Genomic DNA, 19,957 nt, shown 5'->3' on the forward strand with positions numbered 1-19,957 from the left:
AAGTACTCGGTAGAAACTAGCATACAAACCTCAACAACCAATACAAACGTTAGGTCCTTCTATACATCGAGAAAGGTGTGGAACTCACCGCCACCTACATACACACATCTACACATACACATGTACTTGTGGCACCTTTCAAACTCTTCAAGGTGAAAGCAGAAACCAGAAGACAACATAAGCAATTGTAAACCTCGCATGAAAATTCAATTCTATTTTCTTCTCTTTCTTTCCTTTCTGAGTCTTTTTAGATTTTTTTTTAAGCTGTTATGTGAATGATGCTGTAGATGTTGCTCCATACTGGTTATTGTGTTACTGACAGGACTCCGAAGCTGGTAGTGTCCACCAAGGAAGGGGAGAATGGTGTGAGAATGTGAAGGAGTCAAGTGTCCACGTTGTCCTCCAAATCAGTGACTGTTAAAACCGATGGAGTATCCATTGAGTGGGGCGGGGGGGATCTTTAACACTGGCATCCACACCCTTAGCTCTCTCTCAATGTGTGTTATATGTGGAGAATGTTATACTTGGACGTGTGTCCCCTGGGTCTGAAGGCTCTGCACACTGGATAAAATCTTCTTCTGGTGGCCGGCTAGAGTCACACCCATTTTAGCCAATTCACTGCAAGGGAGACAAAAAAAAAAAAAAATGATAGAATGATAGAAAAGACATTAAAACTAGGGGTGTCAAAATTAGTGTATTAATTTTGAGTTTATTTAAAGCTCCTTTAACACCACTTTTTTTTATTTTATTTATTTTTTTATTTATTTATTTATTTATTTATTAACACACTATTAATGATCGCCCCTTCCCTGCCAAGCCCGTACTGGGGGAATTCCAGTCACAACGCAGCAGACAAGTCCACATCAAAATTTAGCAGTACAAAATATAATAACAATGCATATATTTGTGGAGACGTTGTCTTATACAATTTTGAAAATGTGCAGAATTTCACAACTTACTTCATGTTAAAGATTCGCTAGTTCTTAATATGAAAAGAAAAATACAATGAGCTGTCACTGTCTTAAAAATGGAATTGTGCCATCTAGTGGCAGAAAGATAACCAACACAATTCAATATCCTACTCTCTTTTTTTTTTACTGTACAGTACAACTTTTTAATTTTAACTCATTATTATGAATTATGAAATTACTGTATCAATGACTAAAAGATGCAGATATATATCTATAACATTTTTTCCACTTTTATGTGAACAGCATGAAAACTTAGCAAAAATATTTGATTGTATATTTACAACAGATATAAAATTTGTGATTAATTGTGAGTTAACTATTGAAGTCATGCAATTAATTACAATTAAAAATTGTAATCACCTGACACGCTAATCAAAACACACTGATCAGTGACCACTATATGTCAAAATTAGGCCAGTGACTGTCTGTGTTTGTATGACACTCATTCTGCAATGGGGAGCATTTTTAATTGTCAGTTACATAAGAATTAGTGTTGTTCCGATACCGATACTGATATCGGCAGAGGTGCCGATACTGCATTAAAACTGTGGTATCAGTATCGGTTAGTACTCACAAGTAACATGCCGATACCATTAATTCCAACTCTAATATAGGATTTTGGATGCAGCATCTTGCGTCTTGCTGGTGCACGACATTCACTGATATGTGACAAGTTCACTGCATGCCGATCTAAGATATCCTATTGGCCCTTGAATGCTCTGAACTAATGGCAGGACAGCTTTTTCATGTTGAGGAAAAAAAAACCTTAGGTATCAGTATGGTATCGGTATCGGCCGATACTGCAAAGCTGGGTATCAGTATTGGGAGCCAAAAAACGGTATTGGAACAACACTAATAAGAATATAGAGGTACGGTTCCTTCTTTACCTGACACTGATGTACAGGATTGAGTCTAAGCTGACATATCCAGAGCTGGAAAAGTTCTCCTTGTACTGGCCCATCTTGATGGCCTCCAACCACTCATCCACAGTGCTCACACTGAATTCTGGAGTGGTGGGCTCCTCACTGTTGAAATACAAAAGAATAATTTGGATGTTGCTCATGTGTATTTGAAACAGTACTTAAGATCTTAACATCTAAAATTGTATTTCTTTCTTCAATTGTGTCATGTGCATCCAAAATCCGCTTTCACGTTTACAGTCCTGAATCAACTCGATGTGTTGACATCTAATTTGTGATTCTATCATATGTTGTATTTAACTGATTGAGGGGGGAAAAAACAAAAACAAAACAGTTGTACAGTGCGATGTCTTGCAGTTTTAGACTTGTTGCCTGTCAACATCAAGCCAGCAATTAATGTCTGGTGTAAGTGAAAAGAAAATCTAGCTGTTGAAAAGGCCCCAAATTAAATCTAAAGCAGTGATTATGTCTTCAGCTCTCTCCCACTGACCCTGCTGGGCTGTTCGCCAGCTCTCTGAGGCTGGCAGGGTTTCTGATGAGCTTGTCCAGGATTGTGACGATCTGTCCAAACTTGGGTCGCTCACTGCGTCCCTTCTCCCAGCAGTCCAGCATCAGCTGGTGCAACACCACCGGACAGTCCATTGGCGCAGGAAGACGGTAGCCCTCGTCTATTGCTTTTATTACCTACAAACAGGGAGGCCAGGAAAACAGGTGTGCTCCAAATGAAATTTTCAGGGCGGTCATGCTAATAATCCCCAACAATAACACAACTCTAAATGTGTGGGATTGAGCACAGTGTTGTGATTGTGACTCACATCCTGGTTTGACATCTCCCAGTAGGGTCTCTCGCCGTATGAAATCACTTCCCACATGACGATACCGTAACTCCACACATCGCTGGCCGAGGTGAACTTCCTGTATGCTATGGCCTCTGGCGCCGTCCACCTGATGGGGATCTTCCCTCCCTGTAAATAGTTAACCGAATCAATGTTTTTAGCAACACTTAACTGAGTATGTCACCCTGAACTTTCAAGACTTGCGTTATTGAAATGCTGTCTTGAGGAGTTGGCTCAGAAGTGTAATAAATAAAAAGCAATAATAAGTCGAGGCTGCGTGGAAGCGCTGCGCTGTGTTGACAAGCACCGAGCCGATGATATTATGGGGCGACATTCGCATGTTTACTTCAGCACATTGTCATATTGCTGTCAAATTTCCTATTGTGCTTTCATCCTACTTGCGCAGATCAAATACATTTTAGAAAGCGCCACTCTGTCGACACAATCGGGACCGGCGCCTTTTCGCTCTGACGAGCACACGCACTCACACATGCACAATAACCACCGAGGCTCCAATCATCCTTTTAACATGCAGCAGCCGCCTCTGCAACCGCCAAGCATTCCCCATGTCTGCTCGGGCTGCTTGGTCAAAGTCAAGTAAAAGACAAAGCTGCCAAGTCACTCTGCGCTGTACTTTAGTTTCCATCGCCCCCTTGTCCGTCCCTAAACATCCTCTCTTATCTCTTAACTGCTCTCACTGGATCCCTCCCTTGTTCCCTCTCAGCCTTATTTGATTCCCGCTCCTCTCTCGATGTCTTCCACATCTCCACCTCTGCCTCTTGCCCCGCCCTCTCCCAGCGCCGCCAGCTCTGCATCGACGTCTCCTGACATCAGTGGGTGTGTGTCTGATTGCAATGGAGCAGTCTGCGGCTGATGCACCCCTCCCAGGGCAATGCTAATGCCATATTAAAAATAACATCCTCGACAGTTCTTCCTATGCATATGATTAATGCCATCTCCTTGTGGGCATTTTAGATGAGTTCCTCCACCGTGGCTTAACTCAGTGATGACGTCGCTGTGCGAGGATGGTAATGCGACCAAACATTTCTCCAATTTGGAAGTATGTCGGCAAAAACGACAAGGAGTTTATTTGCATGAAGCTATTTGTCAGTGTTCGGAATTTAGGGTGACAAAACGTCTGTGAAATGATTTCAGGGGTGTGATTTTCACAAACCAGTTGAGATGTGGAACATCTTGAATGACCAAGCAAGTCCTCGACATGAGTCATTTGCTGTTTGTAAAACACATGGTCTTGATGGTATCCCTTTCGATTGATATTTTGTTGGCCTTGGGTTCTCTGTCTTTGAGCGCTTGTTTGTAGGTAATCTGCTCTATCTAAGGCTTCATGTGCAAGTCATGGCCACGACCAGAATTTTCTTTTTGGTTATGTCAGTTGTATGGACAAAGTTATTGGAGCATGAGGGACCTTGCTTTGTGTACAAGGGCAGAGTCATACTGGTAGAAAAAGGGACATTTCACAGTCTCCACAAATTTGGAAGCAAATTTAAGAGTGTCATGGTTTGGATTTAGTTTGATTTTTGTTTGATTTATCCCTCAAGTCTCTTGAGTTAGTCATGATATGCGCTTTGCTCTGTTTTCCATGTGCGTCTCCCTTGTCTCGTCAAGCATTGCCATGTCCACCTGTGTTTGCCTGCCCTTCGTCATGTGTCAACCAATCAGTGCCCTCAGCCACTTGTGCCTTTCCCAGGTGTGTCTTATGTCAATCAGTGCTTCTCTATTTAGCCTCCTGTTTCCTGTCAGTCCTTGTCGAATCATTGTTGTTTCCCCATGCCCGGTTGTTGGTGTTACGTCACAGCTCGTTTTTGTCAGGTCTGGTTTTTGGTTAGTTGTTAGGTTCACTGTTTGTGTCTGGATTTTGTTGTTTTTGGTTGAGTTTACCCAGTACCTTGTTTGCGTTTTGTTTTGTTGGATTAAATTGCACTTCTTTTTTCGAGCACCTCTGTCTTCCTGTTGCTTGACTTCCCCACACTTGGGTCCATATCCACCCGCTCTACTTGACAAGGAGGAATTAAGATTTGAGGAAAGTAAGGATCATGTCCATCCCTTTGTTGATTCATCCATTCATGTTGTACAATGTGAACTGGAGGCTGGTCAATAAAACAACATACACGACAACCATTCAAACTCACATTCATATCAGGGCAATTGAGTTAAGTGAGCATGGTTTTGGAACATGAGAGACTAGAGCCAGACTACAACACCGAAAACCTGTGCAAGCTAGGGGACAATATGCTAATGCCACACAGAAAAGATAGCGCTGAAGTTTGAACCCAAAACATTTGACAATCAGGCTGCCTCTTATTTGAATACTTACTACTGTCATCTTACTGTAGAACAGAAGAATTGAGTTGTGTTGCTTGCCATCACTCTTAATCAAAACATAATGCAGAATTAGCAGCCCATTTGAATCTGTCTTACCCTTGTGGTGTACGCAGCCTCCGGGTCGTCCTCGAGAACTCGACTCAGGCCAAAGTCCGACACCTTACACACAAGGTTGCTGTTGACCAGGATGTTTCGTGCAGCGAGATCTCGGTGAACGTAGCTCATGTCTGACAGGTACTTCATGCCCGAGGCGATGCCACGCAGCATGCCGACCAGCTGGATCACTGTGAACTGGCCGTCATGTTTCTGCAGGGAGAAACAAGGAGATAGATGAATTAATACAGAGTGATACAGCAGCAAGATGATGTAATGAATGCTGCCTCCTTCAGCTGCCTCAAGTGGAATTTCAAGCTTCTGGAAAAAAAAAAAAAAAAATACTCTTCTGAAGTCTCCCTGAGCAACATTTTAAATGCATTCCGTCTCGCTAACCCTGCACTTGGCCTCTGTCTGCTGGGTCTCAATGAAAGATGTTTTTTTCTTTTTTTTCTCTACAGTGGCAGTGGCATATCGGAATATGCCGAAGCAGTGCTCACCTGATTCCGTTTTTTGTGTCTTTGGCAGGGAAGCAGAGCCTGTTGATCGATGACAGTTCAGCTTACCTTCCTCTGCGAATTATTTCTGCCATGGGCCAATGGTGCCCGTTAAAAACCCATCCATGTTATCGGTCACCCTTTCTCCTTCATTTAATCTCTCCTTCCTACTGTTTTGATCCTCTCTCCATCCATCTATGTCTTTCCACCGCTTCTTGTCTCAGGGAGAGACAACTGTATTAGGCGTCTCCATATATCCATTTATCTTGTAGCCATCATCTTTCCGAATATGCACACCGCCCTCTACCAACAACTACGGTTCTTTGCCTGTCTCCTCACTCAGCAGCTGTGGAGTAAGTTAATTAGCTGGTGGTTTTGTGAGATGCTGATTGATTGGAGTGTCCAACAAAACCTACAGACTTCCTCTATCAATCTGCCCACTACATTGTATTGCTGGGCTGGTCAGTAAGGAGACTAATGAGCAGAGGTGGGCATTGACTGGAATTGATGATTGATGGAAGTGCCCACCTTTTGGCGTGCGCTTCAGCACTTTCAGCGAAGCCTTGAGAAAATGCACAGACTTAGCACCGAGTGAAGCAGGATTACTTCTGTAGATAGCGGTAAGGACCGTGTGTACTCAATCCGTGTTTTTGTGAGGCTTCGAATTAACAAGCATTCGCTGAAAGTGCTGAAGCACACGCCAAAAGGTGGGCACTTCCATCAATCACCAATTCCAGTCAATGACAATGCCCATCTCTGCTAATGGGGAACGATGGAATGAAATGAAAACACACACTCTCTCCATTCTCACGCTTTACTTTTATTTGTTACACTAAGAAAAAGTATCTGTAACCAGTATGGAAAAACTAATTTCCTATTCAATTTCTAATGAATGTATTTAATTTGATAAGTGCAAATTTTGTGTCAAGCGGTCACGTAACAGCGCACTCAGCTGTTCATGGAATGCAGCTGCCGACACTGGCCTGGTGAAACCTTGCCACAGGTATGTTGTTGTTGTTTTGCTTAAGTTGCTGAATAAAATACACCTCCCATCAAAAGATCAAGTGGCTTGGAGTCACTCAAAGTGTCAAGACGGCATCCATTCGGCTCTTGGCTCTCACATGGGGTTGAGAGAGGACACCTTTTGAAGAGCTGTAGCAGCCTAGCTCTCTGCTAATCGCTAACACCGGTGCTACAGAGTGCGTTCTTTCAAAGCAGGGAACTGGCAGTAGTGCTAAACATTGTATACTGTAGGTCCAGTGCAGTACAGTGCATTTCTATTGGGTAATTTTGACGTGGATGTTTCTGCTGCGTCGCGACTGGAATTCTCTTAGAGGCTTTTCAAATAAGGAGCAGTCATTAATCGAGCGTTTAAAAAAAATAGTGGCGTTAAAGGCACTTTAAGTTAACAAGATAACGCGATCATTTTGACACCCATAGTATGCATGTGTGTGTCATAACTGATCACATTTGTGGGGAAGATGCAATCCAGGAGGATAGTAGGACATTAATGAGAGTTAGGAAGACCTTCCCGACAGATCAGTGGTTTTGTATTTTCTCAGGGACAGCTGTTTAATAAATGGTCAGCATAATTAAAGACACATATGGATGCCTGGAGCACAGATCAGCTGTAAAAAACATAAAACATGTTCCATTATTATATCGAGGCACTGTGGATACTCTTTACGACCCTCATTATAACACAAACTGCACACAACAGTTTTTCCTTTTTGTTTGTTTTATCAGTGCACTATTTTTGAGACTGTGTTTCGTTTGGGTATTATTAGGCTAGCAGTTCCCATTTATCTTGATGAGATCTCCATCTAGTTTGCTTTAGGCTGATCATCGAAGTCTTGATGGATGTTTTGCGGTAGTGATATTCAGTAGCATGAAGTCGACCGGAGCTGCACAAATTTATTGATGATCTGTTTTCTTGTACAGCAATGCATTTTCTTCAAATTTTATGACAAAATGAAACTACAGTAAAACCTCCGCTGACGAACGCTTAAGCTCACGAACTTTTCGCCTCAAGAACATTAAATTCGCGAGCATATAGTCTCTGCTGACGAACTAGTTTTCGGCGGATGAACCAAACCACGCGGTCGAACAACGCCGCGGTGGCGGCCACGAGAAGCTGACGCACGCTCAGTCCGTCACCCCCTTTCTTAGAGTGCGGACATGGTTTGTGTTTGATAGACATTTTGGACCATATTGAGTGTACTTTTGCTATTATGGGACCGAAAAAGACCCCACCACAGGCTAGTGTTAAGCCTAATGCTACGTTCTCACCAAAAGCGATGGACGGCGGCGCGTTTGCATTGTAGTCAATGGAGTTCGCGCCACTAAAAAAAAGCGAAAGTGCTATCGTGTACCTCAAAAAAGGAGAAAATAGTGCCACGGCTGTTTAGTCCCAGGAAAGAAGTGAAAGTAGTTGGCGGTGCTCACTTTTTGTTGACTCGCTAAAGTGCTCCACTTCCTTGTTCACCAAGGGACACGCCTCCTCCGCTCGGTGGCGCACGAAAGAGCGAATGAGCAGCAACCGTTCCATAAACACTCTACGCGGTGAAACGCTCGCGAATGAAGTAAGTCTACCATTGCTACCATCCTTAAGAACTACCATCACAAAGGTAAATAAAACGACTTTATTATACAGTACAGTTCATTTCTTGAATTACAATACAATAGCACATTTATTATACATAAAATAAGGTATATTTTTGTGTAGTTTTAAGGCTTATTTAGTAGAAAATTATGTTTTATAGGGACCTGGGAACGGATTATTCTCATTTTAATGGTTTCTTATGGGAAATAAATGTTTGGAAGACGAACTTTTCGCCTTACACACACTTTCTGGGAACCAATTATGTTCGTGAGCTGAGGTATCACTGTACATTCATACATCATTGAGTAGCCATCATTTATTCCTCAAATGTTGAGAAGAAAGAGTCTGAGAGTGATCAAAGTTGTTGCTTCCTGCTGACTCACCTTGAGAAAGGTGTCCAGTGATCCGTTCTCCATGAATTCTGTTATGATCATCACCGGCTTACCTAGAAAGAGACATAACAAGGCAGCTGTAATGAAGTGCAATTATATGGAACAAAGACACGGACTATATCGAGACGGGGATGGAAAAGTGGTGCAGCCCACAGCTGTGACCGGCCTTCTTCTCTCTGGCCCCGACTCGTCTCTCTGGGGGATAACGCGGCGTGTCGTCATCAGTCACACTGACAGCTTCTAATCAAGCTTCTCCATGAACGCCAGGAGATAATTAGAACGGACCGACCCGCGAGAATATCTTGTGTGTGTGAGAAAGAGAGCGGGAGGGTGTTTTAGGGGTTCTCCTGAGATCTCATGAATACTAATCAGCCTCAAGGGAAAGGCGATGTGGGGGTGTTGCGGTTCAATCACCGTGCACCTGCACATGTATGTTTATGTGTGTGCGTCTGTAAGGTTGACTGACGCGCCCCGTGCACTCTTGCTTGGCATCTGGTCGGGCTTACAAATGACTAACAAAGTAGTCGAAATCACATGTGCACACAAACACACGCACATTAAACCAGCAGCCGTTCCTTTTCGGCGGGGATCACTTGAGGCACGACCCCATACGGCCCCGCTTTGCCGATCACAAACAAGCATTTACAAACCATTTGGTGGGAGTGTGTTTATGGAAAGATGGTGTTTACTTTCGAATTCCCTCGTTTACGCTTTCTATTTTCAGGAAATACATGCAAGCAGCTTTTCCTTCTCAATACAGTATTCTATGTGCAGTAAATTAATGATTTAATTAACTTTCATTGCCAACAGGTAGTGGCTGGTATTATTGTACTTTCAAAGATATGTAAGCGATTAATGCTGCATTTGAGGATGGTCGGAAGTCGGACTTTTCCGAGTTCAAACCAGGAAGTGTGTACGGGAACGCCCCCTTGAACTCGGAAATTCCACTTGCGAAGTCGGAAAAAAAAAGGACCCCGACTTTATCGGAGGACTACAATGTGACGTCACTCTGAATGGCAAAACACAATTTTCTTGAGTATGAAACTAGATAGCTTTCTTAATTCATAAGTATTTGACATAACTCCACGTAAGGCAACATACGTGACAGTATTGCCGCTATCTCCCTGCATGAAATTATACGGTCAACTACTACTGTATGGAATGCTAATGAAATAAGATTAAAACAATAAATGAAGCAAACTTGCAAAAATGTAAGTTTTCTGCAGGTCAAATTGAGTTTTGAGGACCAAAGTAAAAAACAATTTATCACTATCCGCCATTTTGGTTGTTTACTTTCACCTCGAACGCTTTGCGGTCGGAACTTGGAAGTTTCAACTCTGATATTTCCGACTTCCGACCATCCTCGAATGCAGCAATAGTTCTAAATACAATGAAAGAAGGAAATGAGGGGAGATGATGTGAGACCTCAACAAACGGGAATGAGATGAGATGAGATTGGGTGAAGAAGAGGTGAGCATGTGTGAAGAGATGAGAAGTACTGAGAAAGCATTGTGATGAAAACTGGAAGGAGATAAAAAAAAAAAGATGAGAAGGACTTGAGAGTGATATCAAATGAGTTACAAGAGAAACTGGTAAGGACAAAGAAGAATAGAACAGATGAGAAGCAAAACCGATGGGACAAGAATAACGGCCAACTCTCATTTTGCTGGCGGACAAACGGAAACGTAAAAGAACTGGCGGAATAAGTGCAGACAGAAGCGATTTTTGGCTGTTACTAACCCAAAAATCAAAGACAAGTGGTAGTTTGGCGAGTATAAGCAGGTGGAGAACAGTAACACTAGTATACAAATTTGTATATATTTTTTTTTGCGTAAATGGGTCCAAACTTAGCAATGACAGAAGTGCGGTAATGATGACGGAGTAACGGACTGATGGACTGAGTTGGACTGACGACAGATTGGAGGGCCGGAATGAAAAATGACGGACAAATTGCTCACCTCTGGAAAGAACAGAGAAGGGGTTAAATGACTTTCAGAATGTTTTGAGTCGGATAGTGGATTCAACTGACTTCATCAATGGCATTAACTCATTTGCTCCCAAAGACGTATTTATACGTTTTTTTAAATGTTTTTTTTTTTTTTTTTATGCTAGAGCATACAGAAGGCTTTGATGCAGCCTCGGAACTGAAGAAAACACTTGACGCAATGGTAGTTATTACAAAAACAGCCAGCAGGTGGCAGCAGAGTATAAGAGATCAAACAGAGCCATGTCGAAAAAAACTCTTTTCCCCACTGTTTTAAACAGATTTGGGATGAAACTTAGCTATATTCTAATGCTAATTGCTGCAAAACGGAAACAGATAGAAATATACCTTTTTTTCCTGATAAAAGAAGAGATGCTAATTTTTCTTTTGGTAGATTCCATGTTTTATAGCAATAGAAAACAATACTCTGTGGGCCTTGCAAAAGCAGTCAAAATCCAGTAAAGGGGTTGCTTCAGTGAAAATGGCCGGGAGTGAATGAGTTAATGATCCTTTTTTTTTCAGTTGCCGTAGTTTAATAAGATTCAACCCTGAAGGTGTTTGAGATTTGTGATTGGATGAGAGAGTCGGGGGTTGGAGTCAGTGGAAGGAGGAAGAGGATTGCGAGACTGGTGGTTGAGAGGAATGCGAGTTGGTTTTCTTTGCCGACATTAACCGTGCAGTTTCACAAAAAAAGATGTTGCTTTTTTTTATTTTTTATTTTTTTTTTACTACATCTTCTAAGCACACTACAGTAAATTATCTGTCTTTTGGATTATAGACATTTGTTGAATTTGCTGACGGCAGACGTGAGGAGAGGATAGTCCGTATTGCTGCCAAAACGCGATTAATGATTAATCGGCGCCAAGCTATAATCGCCAATGCGGGTGGTACGGTTCAACCCCGAGAACATGTGAAGTTGGAATCAGAATCTTGTCATGACAAGGCAGAACAACACCACAGAGGCCTCCAGTTAGATTGTAGGTAAAGGCTGCAATGCATCACCTTAAATGAATTCACTATCTGTGCAGCAAACACAAAGACACACAGAGAGCCGTGGGTCTCCGGTGGTGGTGTCTTCTTTGACAGTAACATTAGTCTCAGGGATAAAAGTGAAAGGGAATTGGATTTTCTTCTGCTGGGGGTGAGGACTGCTGGTCACATTTATCTCCACACGGGGCCTGGATTGTGTGTTGCTTTGTATTTGTTTGTGTTGTGTTTATGACTTTGTGTCCCTGCGTTCTTCTGTGTGTGTCCGAGAACTGGTTTTGGGGCATGGCAAGTGGAAATGGAGACAATAAAAGTGTTCAAACAACAGTTGTTGGGATTAACAGTGATGGAGAGGGATGTGACGCTTTGCCCTTGATCCTTGTACGTGCTTGATCCAAATAACTGTGTGTGTGTCTAGTGATGGGTTGTTTGTAGGATTAACAGAAGTGGCAGAAGAACTCACACTCCATAGTATCAGTCCAAGTACTGATACTAATACAAAATAGTTTGAGTAAAATAAAAGTCAAACTCCTGATTCAACTGCTTTTCTTAAGTAAATAAGTACAGACTCGGAAAAGTACTCTAAAAGGGGGATTTTCACATTTGTTGTAATTGTTAAGTTTGATCTGACAAAAGTGGCAACATGATCTGAAAAAAACAAAACAAAACTTTCTTGCCCCATCTTTTGTAACTCTGATATATTTTTATACTTTGCTTTAGCCAAAGACTTGAGAAGGAGTAGGTAATAGTTGAAGTGAGACTACATTTAAATCTGGCTAGCAGTTTTAAAGCCGCAACCCATCTCTTTAAGTGAAAAGATAAAAAATAAAAATGAAGTTTTATTGTCAATTTTGTATAATACACGTTTTAATAAATTAGCACAACACAACCAAATTTTCTGGACACAAAATACTTTCCCTATTTTATTTACTTGCTTGTAAAGAGAAGAAAAATGATCAGTGGACATGCTATCAAAACAATTTTGCAGATTTGAATTTCTCTTTATTTTTTTAATGGCCTGAAGCTGGTGGCTGGAACAAAGCAACAACACATTAGCAAAAAAAAAAAAAAAAAAAAAAAATCCTTTATGTAAGGCTATGGGAAGCAGATATTGTGCTTTTCCAAATCAGTTGCATCGTTGTTACTGCTCCCTGGTTCACGTTCAAGTCACAGAGATCTCAATTAACCAATTAGTCAATCAAAATATTAATCGCAGCTTACGTTTATAAGTTTTTTTTGTTGTTTTTTTACATTGTTTTGTCATCCACAGGGAACAAGCCTATTTTGACAAAGAAAGTAGAATGTACATTTTAAACGATTAAGAAGTCTTTAAAAAAAATTAATAAATACTCAGGTAGGGAAACGATTAATCCACAATACTATTTTAATAATCCATTAGAGACCTTGCTTATTTTAAAAGCATCCAAATGCTCAAAATTTCAGCTTCTCAACAGTCAATTTCTGTAATCCTCCACGAAAGCAGACTGATTTTCTTTGTGTTGAATAAAAAGTTAACATTTGAAAACCTCTGCTTTTAATTTGGAAAACAATCAACTGTTTTGCCTATTTTCTGACTTATTACATGTAAACCAGTAAATTATAATTTTTGTGTTTGTGTATTTTCTTTCTATTCTATTTTTTTTAAATAAAATAACAGATTAATTGATTATTAAAATATATTCATTAGTTGTCGCCATAATCAGGTGAAGCAGTGATGTCTGAATCATCTAAGTACAGCAACAGAGTATTGTCACTTTTTTTTTTTTTTTACTTCCACCCACTGCAGATTAGCACTGTGAACTCGTGTGCTTTACAGATCCACCATCCATAACAAAGTCATTCCTTCCAACACTGACAGCAAGAAATTGAACAACAAAACATAGCTTGCTTGTGCGCGCGTGTAAACTCATATGCTGCATGCTGCCCGTGAAGTATAGACTATTACCTATTGGCCGACAGTCTTAGCTGTACCAGGAGAGAGTCACAATGAAACACATTCATCCTCTTGACTCGCTGCAGACCATCAGCATGAACGCACACAAGCGAGCGCACGCACCCCCGTACACAGTAGTGACACACAACATCACCAGCCATCATCTGGACACCTGTCATACTAAATTATCCTTGCAAGTGATAGATAACAGAGGTTACCAATAAAGTTGACCACACATACTCCAGCTCAGCACATTCGCCCGGTCCTTCTCGTTGACTCAGGTGTGCGCGCACACACACAGACACACGCACGATGAATCCTTTTCATTTCCCAGAGCGACTCCATCCACTTTTCAAACAAAAATAGCACATACTTGCAGGTTGGAGCATGTCATAAAGCCCCACTTTGCCAAATACTCCTGAAAGCACATAATTAACTAATCACGTTCCCATTCACTCACATTTAATACCTTTCATCACGCTGAGAAATAAGTCAAAGAGCTGGAAGGGCTGTTCGTGCGTGGGTGTGTGGTTCAATGTGCAGATTGGCTATTGACATTCTGCCAGATGAAGTGTCATGGCATGGATCAGTGACAACTTTCATCGTCTTTACGGCGCTTCATTAAGTGGAAGTAAGTCTTGTCTATCTTTTCTTGGCCGTAAAGCGATAATCATCACAAAGTTGTGTGTTTGGGTGAGTTGAAAGCAGTGCTGCTCTCTCATTGGTTGAGACCATTTTAACATTTAAACAAAATTAAACGTGACTCTCTAAAGCTACACTTCCAAAAATGTGGTTAATCGTACGTACTGCTGCTACATTTTGGATTTTTAACGGATCTTTCTTTCTTTCTTTCTTTCTTTCTTGCCTACGCTAACACCCAATTTAGAATTGTGTGCAGTCACTATAGTAATACGTTTTCACGCAAAATCAGCAATAATTTTTGCCTTTTATGTGGTCTGATCCTAGAGCTGGAAGAACTGCGAGTCATATGTGCTTCTACATCAAACCTTCCTAGGGCAATGCTAGCCGCTAAGCTAACTTACGCCACAGCAGCTATGTTAGTGTTTAGCTAGTGCAACTAAACGCTATTCTTCCACGGTGTGGGGCCACTCCTCAAAGTCAGTAATCTTTACATATATGGCAGCGAATAAGCTATAAGCATTGTTATCACAAAAGGAGGAGAATGTGGAGTGGCTTATAGAAGATGGCCAATAGAAGATGGAGAATCTTGCTAACTGCTAGCGTATATGTAAAAGTTTATAAAAAGTAGAATAGTGAAACACCAGAATAAGTTATTGTTGTATAACTGCTTCATACATCAAAGTGTATGTAGGAATGGAAGAATGTTGATTTGTTGTGATTGTATTTTATTGGTGTTAATGTTTTATGTTATGGTTGTTTTTTGTGTTTCTCTAAAACGCTTTGTGACAGCTCAGGCTGTTTGAAAGCACTACATAAATAAACTTGAGTTGATTTGAGTTGTGTTAATGCTGTTTGGACAATTGTTACTGTATGTGTTGAAAGCAGTTGCTTGAACACCTACGCTAATTTCTGTTAGCTCATCAATGGTGTTTTGCATTATATGTTGAGCTAGCGAACTTATAGTTTGATACAACATTTTGGTGATGATGATGATGATGTTTAATTCTCTTTTATGTTTGGGTTGTGCAGTTAACTTCAACTGGTAGTGACCAATAAACCATTTGAAGCAATTGTTGGCTCTTACAAAAAATAAAAAATAATAAAAAAAATAAAACTGAAAAAATGACATTTTCAGTTGCAGATCATTAACTCCTTCACTCCCAGCCGTTTTCACAGAAGCAATCCCGTTCGCTCCCGGCTGTTTTACTGGATTTTGATTGATTTTGCAAGTCCCACAGAATATTGTGTTCAATTGCTATAATAGCATGGAACCCACCAAAAGAAAGATTAAAGTCTCTTCTTTCAACGGGGAAAAAAAGTATGCTTCTATCTGTTTCCGTTTTGCAGCAATTAACATTAGAAGAGAGCTAAGTTTCATCAATTTTCACAAATCTATTTAAAATTGTAAGTAATGTAGCTTTTTTTTCTAGATGGCCCTGGTTGATCTCCTTTGCTCTGCTGCCACCTGCTGGCCGTTTGTGCAATAACTACCATTTCTGCAACCGTTCTTTGCAGTTGAGAGGCTGCATCAAAGCCTTCTGTATGCTCTAGCATAAAAAAACAAAAAACAAAAAAAAAACGTATAAATACGTCTTTGGGACACGTACATAAAAAAAAACTTATTTACATGTTATTGGGAGCAAATGAGTTAAAATGTAATAAACTGATGTTCAGTTCCCCCTTTTTCCCCTCAAGTGATATATGTTAGTTTAACTCATTTTAATCACATACTACACATGTACATGTTGGAATTTAGTAAATCCAAAGTATAGAATATATAAAGTGTATTTACTATAAAAAAAAGAAAAAAAAGAAATGGAAACTGCCAAACTTAGAAGAGAAGTAGACCTGTGACTGATGTAAACAACGCATATGGCCTATCTGGAGAATCTCATTATAAGTGCCTGTTTCTGTACATAAGCGAATTAATGGGAGCGTGAATGGAAGTGACGAGTGTGTGTACATGAGCACAATTACGTCATGAGTGTCTGTTTTTTTGTGTCAGTGGCCTGCATTATGGCGTTATTGAATGAGACTCAAAGTACAAAAGAGAAAATTAAATAATTGCCCAATTGATTAATGTTCAGGTTCTGAACTAAATGATCGACTGCTTTAAAACAAGGCGGCGCTCTGTTCTGGGAAGCGCCATGCAAGGCTGCGTAGGGTGGGGGGTGCTGCAAAACAGGTAGACAGAAACTCAATAAGCTTATCTCCTGGCCTCTCTCCACCTCCCCTCCACCCACCTCGCCTCTCATTTCCTCACGTTCATCTCCTCGCAATCCGTCCTCTCGCCTGCCTGCCCTTCTCGTGCTGAAATCTTTGCACACATCTTCGCCGTCACCCTCATTTGTTCTCAAGCCCTATCTTGTCTAATTTCCTCGCTCTTGTATCCCATCTCATCTCATCCGCCCCCCCCCCCTATTGTCCCTCCATCCTGCAACCATCATCACCTTTTCCTCCTATCTTAACTCCCCCTCATTTGCCTCTGCAGTCCAATCTCCGCAGATCTGCATACGAACGATTCCAAACACCTTTTCTATATTGTTCTACACACATTTGCAGCTATTCACTATAAGACAAATGCTTTAAACCCTTTAGTGCATATCCAGTATTTGATCGGCAGATGAGATGGAGTGCCTTAATTGAGGGGTTTCTTCAATGAGCTGATTGTTGCAGAAAAAAAAAAAAAAAAAAAGCATGAGCAGCGGGTGGATCAAATTAGAGATGTGCAGAATGAGATGAAGGGATGATGAGAGGAAGGAGGAGGAAAACAGATTGTGGCGTTTTTCTTGATGTGCAGATAGGAAGGGTGTCTTTTTTTTTTTTTTTTTTTTCTCTCTCCCTTTTCCGGCATGTGGCCCACCAATCAGCAAGACAATAGCAACAATCAGATGACAGACAGCAGAGACGCTTATTAGGGTGGAACACGGCAGGAGCTGAAGGCTTATGTGCTTGTAAGCTGACAGAACGCACGCATAAAGGATGACAAACGCAAGATTGAAAAGATTGCAGTCAGCACACGCGCCACACAAAATACAACGCAAAATTACAATAAATACTAACAAAGACTTTTCTCTTTTTGTGTCAGCGACAACCATAACTGTGATTGGTCTTAAAGTTTACAACATTTGTACAAAGGGGATTTTTTTTTTAAAAATTTTATTTTATTTTTTTTTACCGTTTCACAGCATTGGTGAGATATTTTTCTCGTATGCCTGGTGTGCCATAAAATCACATGTATAACACAGACTCGTGTATAATATACTCCTCAAAAATCAGCCTTTTTTTCTGTACTTGTTTATTGTCCTTTAATATAAGAGTCAATGAATTGACATACAGTCACCAATACCGACACCACTAGTATTTTTTTTTATACAAATGACAGATAATGTTAAAGAAAGCACTGTACATCCCAATATAGAATTTTACCTTTAAAATTGTGTGAAATTAATCTAAAATTTCTAGTCTTCCAATTTGTAATTTGTAGTACCTGATACTTAGTATCGGTACTTGCCCATCCCTAATTAAAGTCTATCAAACTAGTTTTGAAATGTTTTAGAAAATATTGTTCTCATGCTGTACCCTCTCTTAGTAAAAGTAAGCTATTTTTATTTCTTTACTTTGCTTTTAAAGCTCTTTCACTCAGTTTGCAACTTCATTTTTTTAAATATTGTACTTTTAATTACGTGAAGTACGCGAAGCATATTGAGTTGTATGAAATCAGCTTTAAATCAGTGATTATATTACTGGTAGTTTTATTTTTAATGTTTTTATTTTTTACAAACCCTGGGTTTGTCATGTGAAAAATGTTTTTCTTTTAAGCCACATGTATAAAAACCACCCTTGATTTGGGATGTTTTTTTTTTTTTTTTGGTAATTGTTATTCATGGTATTTTACAGTAATTGACATAGGTGACATTTCTTTCTTCATGTGAAACCCCAGAAGCGCTGCACTATTGATGAACTAGAAAATGAAACAATGGAAACTTAAATGCATTTGATACGTTAAAAAAAAATCAAAAAAAAAATCATAGAGTTAGTAAGCTGCAGATGAATTGCATTGATTATGTTTATTTGTCAGGATCTGTCTGCATAATGATATGAAGTGTAATGCAATGAATACCAGTAGTGCACAAGGATTTTCTTGAAAATTACGTTAATATTGGTAAACCTTTGCCAAGATCCTTCTGCATGTTTTAATAATGCAGCATGCGAGTTTTGTGCTGACATTAGCAGGAAATTGTTGCACTTTCTTGTGCTCATACATTAATTTGTACTATATTAATAAATGATTCAAACAGAATATAAACAGTTTGTGTTGCAACTCGAAATACTCCAGGAGTTTCTCCATTCTACTGCAAAAGTGCGGCTGTGATGCCTCTTCCCCCGTTGAAATCGAGTTAGCAACTCAACCCTCTTGAACCCACCTGAGCCCAGTGCATGCTGGGTCAGCCCGGCTGATTACATACTGAGGATGGTGTAAAGGGACCAGCTGGCGCCAGAGAAAAAGGCCTGAAGGAATTATTGACCCATCTGAACTGGGCCATCAACAAGCCACCCGGCCCACGCATGCACACCTTAGGCTGTGACCTGTGAAATGACGTCCTGCTAGTGAGATTTGTTTCCGAGGAGCTCTATCACCCTCTCAATGTGCCGTGACGGCGGGTGAACTGAATAAAGACATTTTAAAACTAAAAAGAGAAAGCAATTAAATTCACACACACCATCCTGCAAGTGAAGTGTAGTTACAGCGAACACCCGACTGTACTGCAGACTTTCAAGCAATCACATTTTTTTCTCTTTTCCAAGTATTCGGGCAAGTTTTAAATTTAGTGTCGATGTAGTACCACATGGTCCCACAAAATGCTGGGCAGCACTGAGCTACTAGAATATATGCAACATCATTAAGAGTAAGAACAAGAGATGTCCCTTCTGTGTAACACAATACCACATTTCATTGTTTAAATATTTGTTGCTAACAAATATCAGAGCGAATATATGCCTGTGTGTATTGTTGTGTGTTATGTTTCTATGAGTTACTGCTCTGTATGTGTTAAAGTAGCCGTTGTTTGAAACATTGTCGTTACCGTTAACAATTATGCTAATTTCTGTTACCCGCTCTATAGGATTGTATTGTATGTTAGCATGAAGCTATCAGACTTCTGTTATATTAAACGATAAGGGTGAACATTTTGGTGATTAAGTATACAGCACGTTGTTAAATTCTCTTTTGTTTCATGTGTCAGTTGTACAATAAACTTCGATTGAACGTAGCAAATAAACACGAAGCAAAGTGTTTGTACTTTACTTGCCACCACTGAGGATTAGCATGTTGCTTATTTGATAGTCGACAGTGAGAGAGTGAAAAAAAAGTGGTAAGTAGTGCTTTAATAAATTTAAATGCGTTTAAAGAATGTAGGAGGGGTAATACTATTAATTTTAAATAAAACATGTTTTTATTTGGGCTCTCTATATTGCATTTGGACTGACACGTAACCTTCATAGAAAACGTGGGCATCACTGCAAAAATGTTTTGCTGTTAAGTCACACTTACAAAAGGAATTTATTATCCCTGGTTGGGCACACTTGACACATATAAAGTCCAGTTTGTTCAACTAATTAGATGTCCTCAGGCCTCACACTTTGGTGGCAACAACCGCTGAGTCCGTCCTGGGCTTGGCACAATAACTTATGCGTCATGGCTACCCAAATTGAAAATGGTGTATAATCAATGCATTCCTCCCACCAGCTATTAAT

The 19,957-nt window shown here is 40.3% G+C and overlaps 1 protein-coding gene across 2 annotated transcripts in view; it reads right to left on the reverse strand.

The window, feature by feature from the left end:
• Window positions 1–244: 244 nt before the first annotated feature.
• LOC144020576 (ephrin type-A receptor 3-like) overlaps window positions 245–19,957 on the reverse strand; it is a 141,455-nt gene continuing 121,742 nt past the window's right edge. Inside the window, exons 14-19 of one of the 2 annotated variants that reach the window (XM_077524206.1) lie at window positions 8,646–8,707; window positions 5,167–5,376; window positions 2,707–2,856; window positions 2,382–2,575; window positions 1,859–1,996; window positions 245–618 (exon numbers count right to left, since the gene is read on the reverse strand). In XM_077524206.1, the coding sequence (XP_077380332.1) occupies window positions 519–618; window positions 1,859–1,996; window positions 2,382–2,575; window positions 2,707–2,856; window positions 5,167–5,376; window positions 8,646–8,707 (854 nt within the window). In that variant the 3' untranslated portion in view covers window positions 245–518. Of the gene's footprint in view, window positions 619–1,858; window positions 2,000–2,381; window positions 2,576–2,706; window positions 2,857–5,166; window positions 5,377–8,645; window positions 8,708–19,957 lie in introns of both variants that reach the window. The other variant, XM_077524197.1, reaches the window with a different exon arrangement.

Source organism: Festucalex cinctus, chromosome 1, assembly GCF_051991245.1.
Source record: "Festucalex cinctus isolate MCC-2025b chromosome 1, RoL_Fcin_1.0, whole genome shotgun sequence".
NCBI classification, from domain to species: Eukaryota; Metazoa; Chordata; class Actinopteri; order Syngnathiformes; family Syngnathidae; genus Festucalex; species Festucalex cinctus.